This window comes from Chiloscyllium punctatum, chromosome 28 (genome assembly GCF_047496795.1).
Source record: "Chiloscyllium punctatum isolate Juve2018m chromosome 28, sChiPun1.3, whole genome shotgun sequence".
Lineage (NCBI taxonomy): Eukaryota > Metazoa > Chordata > Chondrichthyes > Orectolobiformes > Hemiscylliidae > Chiloscyllium > Chiloscyllium punctatum.
In genome coordinates, this window is record NC_092766.1 from 16187149 (window position 1) to 16199375 (window position 12227).

Genomic DNA, 12227 nt, shown 5'->3' on the forward strand with positions numbered 1-12227 from the left:
CCATAGTGCCCAGGGATGTGTAGGTTAGGATGGATTGGCCATGCTAAATTGTCCCATAGTGCCCAGGGATGTGCAGGTTCGGGTGGATTGGCCATGCTAAATTGTCCCCTAGTGCCCAGGGATGTGCAGGTTCGGGTGGATGGGCCATGGGAAATTATCCCATAGTGCCCAGGGATGTGCAGGTTAGGGTGGATTGGCCATGCTAAATTGTCCCATAGTGCCCCAGGGATGTGCAGGTTCGGGTGGATGGGCCGTGCTAAATTGTCGCATAGTGCCCAGGGATGTGCAGGTTAGGGTGGATTGGCCGTGCTAAATTGTCCCCATAGTGCCCAGGGATGTGCAGGTTAGGGTCGATTGGCCATGCCTCATTGTCCCATAGTGTCCAGGGATGTGCAGGTTAGGGTGGATTGGCCATGCTTCATTGTCCCATAGTGCCCAGGGATGTGCAGGTTAGGGTGGATTGGCCGTGCTAAATTGTCCCATAGTGCCCAGGGATGTGCAGGTTAGGGTGGATTGGCCATGCTTCATTGTCCCATAGTGCCCAGGGATGTGCAGGTTAGGGTGGATTGGCCGTGCTAAATTGTCCCATAGTGCCCAGGGATGTGCAGGTTAGGGTGGGTCGGCCACCATAAATTGTCCCATAGTGCCCTGGGATGTGCAGGTTAGGGTGGATTGGCCATGCTAAATTGTCCCATAGTGCCCCAGGGATGTGCAGGTTAGGGTGGATTGGCCATGCTAAATTGTCCCATAGTGCCCCAGGGATGTGCAGGTTAGGGTGGGTTGGCCAGAGTGTCCCTTAACCGTGTGGGGGATGAAGACTTTTTAGGAGCCTGATCTATGTCTTTACTCATCACCTGGAGCCTGTGCCCCTCCCCCTCTCAGTCATTAAATTCCCCACTGCGGGGAAAACCCAATCTTCCTCCTCTTCTTCATCCAAGCCCCCTCGTTTTAGTCCATTAATCCATGTTGTGAGACGTGGTTATCACTGGCTGGGCCCAGCATTTATTGCCCGTCCCTAGTTGCCCCTCGGGAAGGTGGGGGGAGGGGGGGGGGGTGGTGAGCTGCCTTCTTCAACCGCTGCAGCTCACCTGCTGTGGGTTGACCCACAATGCCCTTCGGGAGGGAAATCCTGGATATTAATCCAGTGACAGTGAAGGAATGGCGATAGATTTCCGAGTCAGGATGGTGAGTGTTTCGGAGGGGACCTAAAGGAAGTGGTTGTGCGATTGGAAGGTGCTGCCTGAGGATCTTTCATGAATTTCTGCCGTGGGTCTTGTAGATGCTACACCCTGCTGTGACTGAAGTGGTGGGCAGGGTGTGGGGGTGTTTGTGGGTGTGGGGTGGGGGAGCTGCTTTGTCCCTGGACGGTGTCGAGCTTCTCGAGTGTTGTCGGAGCTGCCCCACCCCTCCCTGTCCAGGGGCGAGTGGGGAGTATTCCCTCACCCCCCTGACTCGTGCCTTGTTGATGGTGGGACAGGCTTTGGGGTGGGGGGGGTGGGTGGAGCCGCTGTGTTTATATGGGGCTGGGTCCAGTTCAGTTTCTGGGCAATGGGAACCCCCAGGATGTTGATAATGGGTGGGGGGGGGGGGGGTGGGGGGAGGATTCAGTGATGGTAACACCATTGAACGTCAAGGGGGGGATGGTTAGATTCTCTCTCAATGGGAACCCCCAGGATGTTGATAGTGGGGGGGGGGATTCAGTGATGGTAACACCATTGAACGTCAAGGGGGCGATGGTTAGATTCTCTCTCAATGGGAACCCCCAGGATGTTGATAGTGGGGGGAGGGGGAGATTCAGTGATGGTAACGCCATTGAACATCAAGGGGGCGATGGTTAGATTCTCTCTCAATGGGAACCCCCAGGATGTTGATAGTGGGGGGGATTCAGTGATGGTAACACCATTGAACATCAAGGGGGCGATGGTTAGATTCTCTCTCAATGGGAACCCCCAGGATGTTGATAGTGGTGGGGGGGGCGGGGGGAAGGGGGGGGTAGGATTCAGTGATTGGTAACACCAATGAACCTTAGTTTGGCAATATTTAGATTTTCTGTTGTTGGTGCATTTGTGTGGCACCGATGTTAATCACCCCTTGTCAGCCCAAGCCTGGATATTGCCCAGCCTGTGTTGGATTTGGACACGGAACGTTCCGGTCTCTGAGGGAGTGGCGAATGGAGCTGAAAAGTGTGCAATTGTCAGCAAACATCCCTGTGTCTGACCTCGTATCTTGAACAGTTTGTTCAATTCAGTCCACTGTTCCGTTAAAACCTTTGTGAAAACGTGCCTCTAAGGTCCCTTTTAAATCTTTCCCCTCTCACCTTTGACCTATGCCCCTCCGGTTTTGGACTCCCTGACCCTGGGGAAGATACTTTGGCTATTGACCATGTCCATGCCCCGAATGATTATGATGGGCCCACCAATCTAGGGCTAATTAATCTAATTAGGAGTTCAGGAGAAAGGTTATTCCACCCCCCTCCGCCCCATCCCGGAGAGCAGAGAAAACGTGGAGTTTGTTTCCACGGGGGTGGGGGAATGGGGGACTCGCTCCCATGGGGAGTAGGGGGGCAATGGGGGACTCGCTCCCATGGGGAGTGGGGGGAGAATGGGGGACTCGCTCCCACGGGGAGTGGGGGGAGAATGGGGGACTCGCTCCCACGGGGAATGGGGGGGGGAGAATGGGGGACTCGCTCCCACAGGGAATGGGGGGGGAGAATGGGGGACTCGCTCCCACGGGGAATGGGGGGGGAGAATGGGGGACTCGCTCCCACGGGGAATGGGGGGGGAGAATGGGGGACTCGCTCCCACAGGGAGTGGGGGGAGAATGGGGGACTCGCTCCCACAGGGAGTGGGGGGAGAATGGGGGACTCGCTCCCACAGGGAGTGGGGGGGAGAATGGGGGACTCACTCCCACAGGGAGTGGGGGGGAGAATGGGGGACTCGCTCCCACAGGGAGTGGGGGGGAGAATGGGGGACTCACTCCCACAGGGAGTGGGGGGGAGAATGGGGGACTCACTCCCACAGGGAGTGGGGGGGAGAATGGGGGACTCACTCCCACGGGGAGTGGGGGGGGAGAATGGGGGACTCACTCCCACAGGGAGTGTGGGGGGAGAATGGGGGACTCGCTCCCACGGGGAATGGGGGGGAGAATGGGGGACTCACTCCCACAGGGATTGGGGGGGAGAATGGGGGACTCGATCCCACGGGGAGTGGGGGGGAGAATGGGGGACTCGCTCCCACGGGGAATGGGGGGGGAGAATGGGGGACTCACTCCCACAGGGATTGGGGGGGAGAATGGGGGACTCGATCCCACGGGGAGTGGGGGGGAGAATGGGGGACTCACTCCCACGGGGAGTGGAGGGAGGGGGGAATGGGGGACTCGTTCCCACGGGGAGGGGGGGTAGAATGGGGGACTCGCTCCCACGGGGAGTCGGGGGAGGGGGGGAGAATGGGGAACCCGCTCCCATTGGGGAGTGGGCAGTGCGCTGAGACAGGGATGTTGGCTGGGGAAACAGGGTGGTGTGTTGAAGAGGCAGCCATCTGGAGCATTCGGCCTAGCTGGTGTCTGCCTTCCTGAAGGCCTGCAGCTCGGAGTTCCGACCTGAGGGGCGTCGGAGCTCATGGAGGCCAATGGATGTGGTGCCGCCGGGGGGATAAACTGACCAGCAGAAAACCAGGAAGACCGAATCATCGGGAATCATCGGAAAATCAGGGAGGGAGGTGGGGACTCACATCTAGCGACGATCTCCACTTGCAGGTGGTAACTGACCATGTCGAGAACCCAGAAGATAGTGTAGTCCAAGAGGATGATGATCACGACAGACACTGACTGCCTCAGGACCGTGGTGAAACCCACAATGTATTTCTGCTTTTCCGACAGTGTCAGGTAGTAGGACCCTGTCAACGGGGAGGACAAAAGATTGTGTGTTCAAGCGCCCGGTAATAGGCCAGAAGCTTCTGGAACAGGGATGAGGCCCTCCGGCCCATCGAGTGACTACGCCACTCGGGTAGAGTCGGGACAGCAAGGGAGCGCGGTCTTCAGCCCAACTCTCGCGTGCCGACCGTAGACTCATAGAGCACAGAAAGAGAATGGGGGATTCGCTCCCATGGGGAGTGGGGGGTAAAATGGGGGACTCGATCCCACGGGGAGTGGGGGGGGGGGGGAGATTGGGGGAATCCCTCCCATTGGGAGTGGGGGTGGGGGTGACAATGGGGACCACAAACTCATAGAGTCATACAGCATGGAAACAGACCCTTCGGCCCAACCTGTCCATGCTGACCAGATATCCCAACCCAATTTAGTCCCATTTGCCAGCACCCGGCCCATATCCCTCCAAACCCTTCCTATTCATGTCCCCATCCCGATGCCTTTTCAATGTTGTCATTGTACCAGCCTCCACCACTTCCTCTGACAGCTCATTCCATACACGTACCACCCTCTGTGTGAAACAGTTGCCCCTTAGGTTTCTTTTATACCTTTCCCCTCTCACCCTAAACCTATGCCCCTCTAGTTCTGGACTCTCCCACCCCAGGGAAAAGACCTTGTCTATTTACCCTATCCATGCCCCTCATGATTTTCTAAACCTCCGATGCTCCGGGGAAAACAGCCCCAGCTTGTTCAGCCTCTCCCTGTAGCTCAAACCCTCCAACACCCTTGTCAATCTTTTCTGAACCCTTTCACAACATCCTTCCAACAGCAGGGAGACCAGAATTGCACGCAATATTCCAACAGTGGCCTAACCAATGTCCTGTACAGCCGCAACATGACCTCCCAACTCCTGTACTCAATACTCTGACCAATAAAGGAAAGCATACCAAACACCTTCTTCACTATCCTATCGACCTGTGACTCCACTTTCAAGGAGCTATGAACCTGCACTCCAAGGTCTCTTTGTTCAGCAACACTTAAAGGTCTGTTATCTATCTCCCACTCTATAACAATATACTGATTCGATAAAAGTCCCTATTCAAATTGCATCAACTTAATTTTCAAAAGCAGACAGCAGCTGTCATCAATGTTTCCCTCTGGTTGTAGATCTCCTTGGGTCATCTTCAGTTATTTCCCTGGAGCGTCGGAGGCTGAGGGGTGACCTTATAGAGGTTTATAAAATCATGGGGGGGGTGTGGATAGGGTAAATAGACAAGGTCTTTTCCCTGGGGTGGGGGGAGTCCAGAACTAGAGGAGCATAGGTTTAGGGTGAGAGGGGAAAGGGACCTGAGGGGCAACATTTTCACACAGAGGGTGGTGTGTGTGTGGAATGAGCTGCCAGAGGAAGTGGTGGAGGCTGGGACAATGACAGCGTTTAAAAGGTGGATGGGGACATGAATAGGAAGGGTTTGGAGGGAGATGGGCCAAGTGCTGGCAAATGGGACTCGGCTAGCTTGTGATACCTGGGTCGGCATGGACGGGTTGGGCCGAAGGGTCTGTTTCCGTGCTGTATATCCCTACGCCTCTAACCTGCTCCTGCACCCTCTCTCTCCGATGGGTTCACATCACCTGGCACCCACAACCCTTCACAACGCTCCGACTCTCGCAAGGGTTCTTGTGCGCGTTCAACCACACCTCCTCGCTGGTGTTGTCTGAGTCCTTTGGCAAAACTTCAAGGGTCTTTCTACTGGTGGATGAGACTAGAACTTGGGGCATAGCCTCAAAATAAGGGGGAGCAGGTTTCGGACTGAGCCGAGGGGGAATTTCTTCAACCCAAGGGGTTGGGAGTTCCCCCGCCCAGTTGAAGCGACCTCGTTGAGTGTTTGTTTAAAGGCAAGGATCTTTGAACAGTGTTAAGGGTTAAGGGTGAGAGTGCAGCTCAGTTCGTGAGAAAGACCAGCCAAGATCTGACTGAATGACGGGGCAGGCTCAAAGGGGGGGTCAGATGGTTTATGGTTTTGTGGGCGGGTGTGATTCACACTGACCCAGGGCTAGTCTGACGGTGACAGAGCACTGGGTGCTGAGTTCATGGCTCGAGTTGAAGAGAAAATGTTTAGAAGTTACCAGGAGAGGTTTCAGACTGGGGGAGTTGTTGGGAGGGGGTGGGGCGGGGGAGAGGGGAAATAGGACCAGGTTGTTGAGGAGATGACTGGTGGAGCTGGGAAATGCAGTGGATGCGGTGTACAAGGACTTGTAGAAAGTGTTGGACATGGAACCGTGGGGTTACTCGGAGAGAGGTGAAAATCTCTGATTGTAGCAAACACACACGCTCCCATTCATACACCTTCTCAGTAAACACACGCGCACACACACACACACTCGCTCTCACATATGCACACTCTCACACACACACTCTCTCTCACACATAATCTCTCTCTTACACACACACTTTCACACGCACAATCTCTCACACACACTCACGCACACACTCTCTCTCACGTACACACACTGTCATGCACACACACACACTCACACTCACACACACACACTTTCTCACACACACTGTTTTACACGCTCTGTCACATACACTCTCTCATACACACAGTCACACGTGCACACACACCCTCACACACACTTACAATCTCACGCACACCCTCAGACACACGCTTTCACACACACATACTCTCACACACACACCCTCACAGACATACACTCGCACACATACACACACACACAAACACACTCTCCCCTCCCCCTACACACATACACACAAACACACACACACCCTCACATCCAGACAATCTTACACAGACCCTCAGATACACACTGTCGCACACACATAGCCTCACAGACATACACTCACACACATACACTCACACGCATACACACTCACCCTCAGACACATTACCTCTCACACACACACACTCCCCCTCCCCCCCACACACTCTCACACACACAAACCCACGCACACTCTCTCACACACATACTCTCTCACATACACATACTCTCTCATACACACACACTCTCTTTCTTACACACATACTCTCACACACTCTCTCTCTCACATACACAGTCTCTCTCTCACATTCTCTCTCTCATAAACACACTCCCAGTAACACACACATTCTCTCTCACATGCACACTGTCTCTCACATGCACACACTCTCTCACACACACATACTCTCTCACATGCAGTGTCTCTCACCTACATACACTCTCTCACACACACATAATCCCTTACATGCACAGTGTCTCTCACATACACACACTCTCTCACACACTCTCTCTTACACACACTCTTTCTCTCACACACTCTCTCTCACATACACACTCTCAGTCACACACACATTCTCTCTCACACGCACATTCTCTCTCAATCACACCCTCTATCTCACACGCACACTCTCTGTCTCTCTCACATACAAAGACTCACAAACTATCTCTCTCTCTCACACACACACATACGCACACACAAAACTCTGGCCATGATTTAACAAAAGCTTAATAGAGGAGCTTGGGGGAACAGTTGAGAGATAAGAGCTTAATGGACCAGAGAGACGCAAAGGGTGATTGTGAGGCTAGAGAGGTCAGTCTATGGTCAGTGGGATGTTCTGTGTGGGTGAGCCAGTGTACATACTGGGCACATGGATCAGATATCCCAGCATGTGTGAGATCTCGGGCGGTACTCACATGGCCGGATGTATTTACATGCCTCCTGGAATCGCAGGGGGAGAATGGTACTTTTCCCAGTCTTTGCCCTCATGATGTCGATATCCACAAACTGTTTGGTGATGTAACAATTATCATAGTCATCACGGAACAGGTAGTTTTTCCGATATACCAATGCCCTGAGGAGAGAATATCACCACATCAGATACTGACTGACCCCAAAATCACTACATCAGAGACTGACAGTCCCCCAATATCAACACATCAGATACTGACTGTCCCCGAATATCACCACATCAAATACTGACTGTCCCCCAATATCACCGCATCAGACACAGACTGTCGCAAATATCACCACATCAGATACAGACTGTCACCCAATATCACCACATCAGAAACTGACGGTGCCCAATATCACATCAGATACTGACTGTTACCGAATGTCACCATATCATACACTGACTGACCCCAAAATCACTACATCAGAGACTAACTGTCCCCAATATCAACACATCAGATACTGACTGTCCCCGAATATCACCACATCAAATACTGACTGTCCCCCAATATCACCGCATCAGACACAGACTGTCGCAAATATCACCACATCAGATACAGACTGTCACCCAATATCACCACATCAGAAACTGACGGTGCCCAATATCACATCAGATACTGACTGTTACCGAATGTCACCATATCATACACTGACTGACCCCAGTATCACCACATCAGAAACAGACTGTCACCCAATATCACCACATCGGATACTGACTGTCACCCAATATCACCACATCAGATACTGACTGTGTCCCAATATCGCCACATCGGATATTGACTGTCCCCAATATCACTACATCAGATACTGACTGTCCCCCAATATCACATCAGATACTCACTGTCCCCCAATATCACCACATCAGATACTGAGTGTCCCCAGTATCACCACATCAGATACTGACAGTCATCCAATATCACCACATGAGATACTGACTGTCCCCCAATATCACATCATTGACTGTCACTCAATGTCACCATATCATTAACTGACTGACCCCAATATAACCACATCAGATACTGACTGTCCCCCAATATGAACACATCAGACACTGACAGTACCCCAATATCACCACATCAGATACTGACTGTCCCCAATATCACCACATCAGATACAGACTGTCCCCCAATATCACCACATCAGACAAAGACTGTACCCCAATATCACATCATTGACTGTCACTCAATGTCACCACATCATATACTGACTGACCCCAATATCACCACATCAGATACTGACTGTCCCCCAATATCATGTCAGACACTGACTTTCCCCCAATATCATCACATCAGATACTGACTGACCCCAATATCACCACATCAGATACTGACTGTCCCCCAATATCAACACATCAGATACTGACTGTCCCCCAATATCACCACATCATATACTGACTGACCCCAATATCACCACATCAGATACTGAGTGTCCCCAATATCATCACATCAGATACTGACTGTCCCCGATATTACCACATCAGATACTGACTGTGTCCCAATATCACCACATCAGTTACTGAGTGTCCCCAGTATCACCACATCGGATACTGACTGTCCCCCAATATCACCACATCAGATACTGAGTGTTCCCAGAATCACCACATCAGATACTGACTGCCCCCAGTATCACCACATCAGATACTGACTGTCCCCAGTATCACCACATCGGATACTGACTGTGTCCCAATATCACCACATCGGATATTGCCTGTCCCCAATATCACTACATCAGATACTGACTGTCCCCCAATATCACATCAGATACTCACTGACCCCCAATATCACCACATCAGATACTGACAGTCATCCAATATCACATCATTGACTGTCACTCAATGTCACCATATCATTAACTGACTGACCCCAGTATCACCACATCAGATCCTGACTGTCCCCCAGTATCACCACATCAGATACTGCTTGTCCCCAATATCACCACATCAGACACAGACCGTACCCCAATATCACATCATTGACTGTCACTCAATGTCGCCACATCATATACTGACTGCCCCCCAATATCAACACATTAGATACTGAGTGTTCCCAGTATCACCACATCAGATACTGACTGCCCCCAATATCATCACATCAGATACTGACTGTCACCCAATATCACCACATCGGATACTAACTTACCCCAATATCACCACATCAGATACTGACTGACCCCAATATCACCACATCAGATACAGACTGTCACCCAATATCACCACATCAGATACTGACGGTGCCCAATATCACATCAGATATTGACTGTTACCCAATGTCACCATATCATACACTGACTGACCCCAATATAACCACATCATATACTGACTAACCACAATATCACCACATCAGATACAGACTGTCCCCAATATCTTAACATCAGATACGGAGTGTCCCCAGTATCACCACATCATATACTGACTGACCCCAATATCACCACATCAGATACAGACTGTCCCCCAATATCACCACATCAGACACAGACTGTACCCCAATATCACATCATTGACTGTCACTCAATATCACCACATCATATACAGACTGACCCCAATATCACCACATCAGATACTGACTGTCCCCCAATATCATGTCAGACACTGACTGCCCCCAATATCAACACATCAGATACTGTGTTCCCAGTATCACCACATCATATACCGACTGACCCCAATATCACCACATCAGATACTGACTGACCCCTATATCACGACATCAGATACTGCTTGTCCCCAATATCACCACATCAGATCAGACTGTACCCCAATATCACATCATTGACTGTCACTCAATGTCACCACATCATATACTGACTGACCCCAATATCACCACATCAGATACTGACTGTCCCCCAATATCACGTCAGACACTGACTGCCCCCCAATATCAACACATCAGATACTGTGTGTTCCCAGTATCACAACATCAGATACTGACTGCCCCCAATATCATCACATCAGATACTGACTGTCCCCAATATCACCACATCAGACACTGACTGTCCCCAATACCACTACATCAGATACTGAGGGTCCCCAACATCACCACAACAGATACAGACTGTCACCCAATATCACCACATCAGATACTGACGGTGCCCAATATCACATCAGATATTGACTGTTACCCAATGTCACCATATCATACACTGACTGACCCCAATATAACCACATCATATACTGACTAACCACAATATCACCACATCAGATACAGACTGTCCCCAATATCTTAACATCAGATACTGAGTGTTCCCAGTATCACCACATCAGTTACTGACTGCCCCCAATATCACCACATCAGATACTGACTGTCCCCAATATTACCACATCAGATACTGACTGTGTCCCAATATCACCACATCAGATACTGAGTGTCCCCAGTATCACCACATCGGATACTGACTGTCACGCAATATCAGCACATCAGATACTGACTGTCCCCAATATCACCACATCGGATATTGACTGTCCTGAATATCACCACATCAGATACTGACTGTGTCCCAATATCACCACATCGGATATTGACTGTCCCCAATATCACGACATCAGATACTGACTGTCCCCCAATATCACATCAGATACTCACTGTCCCCCAATATCACCACATCAGATACTGAGTGTCCCCAGTATCACCACATCAAATACTGACAGTCATCCAATATCACCACATGAGATACTGACTGGCCCCAAAATCACATCATTGACTGTCACTCAATGTCACCATATCATTAACTGACTGACCCCAATATAACCACATCAGATACTGACTGACCCCAATATGAACACATCAGATACTGACAGTACCCCAATATCACCACATCAGATACTGACTGTCCCCAATATCACCACATCAGATACAGACTGTCCCCCAATATCACCACATCAGACACAGACTGTACCCCAATATCACATCATTGACTGTCACTCAATGTCACCACATCATATACTGACTGACCCCAATATCACCACATCAGACACAGACTGTACCCCAATATCACATCATTGACCATCACTCAATGTCACCACATCATATACTGACTGACCCCAATATCACCACGTCAGATACTGACTGTCACCCAATATCACCACATCAGATACTGACTGTGTCCCAATATCGCCACATCGGATATTGACTGTCCCCAATATCACTACATCAGATACTGACTGTCCCCCAATATCACATCAGATACTCACTGTCCCCCAATATCACCACATCAGAAACTGAGTGTCCCCAGTATCACCACATCAGATACTGACAGTCATCCAATATCACCACATGAGATACTGACTGTCCCCCAATATCACATCATTGACTGTCACTCAATGTCACCATATCATTAACTGACTGACCCCAATATAACCACATCAGATACTGACTGTCCCCCAATATGAACACATCAGACACTGACAGTACCCCAATATCACCACATCAGATACTGACTGTCCCCAATATCACCACATCAGATACAGACTGTCCCCCAATATCACCACATCAGACACAGACTGTACCCCAATATCACATCATTGACTGTCACTCAATGTCACCACATCATATACTGACTGACCCCAATATCACCACATCAGATACTGACTGTCCCCCAATATCACGTCAGACACTGACTTTCCCCAAATATCATCACATCAGAT

General features: G+C 50.5%; 1 protein-coding gene across 1 annotated transcript in view; it reads right to left on the reverse strand.

Annotated features, from left to right (window-relative positions):
* Positions 1-12227, reverse strand: part of dcst2 (DC-STAMP domain containing 2) — a 323844-nt gene that overhangs the window by 34395 nt on the left and 277222 nt on the right. The window contains exons 4-5 of the mRNA XM_072548765.1: positions 7555-7712; positions 3729-3893 (exon numbers count right to left, since the gene is read on the reverse strand). Coding sequence (XP_072404866.1) covers positions 3729-3893; positions 7555-7712 — 323 coding nt within the window. The remainder of the gene's footprint in view (positions 1-3728; positions 3894-7554; positions 7713-12227) is intronic.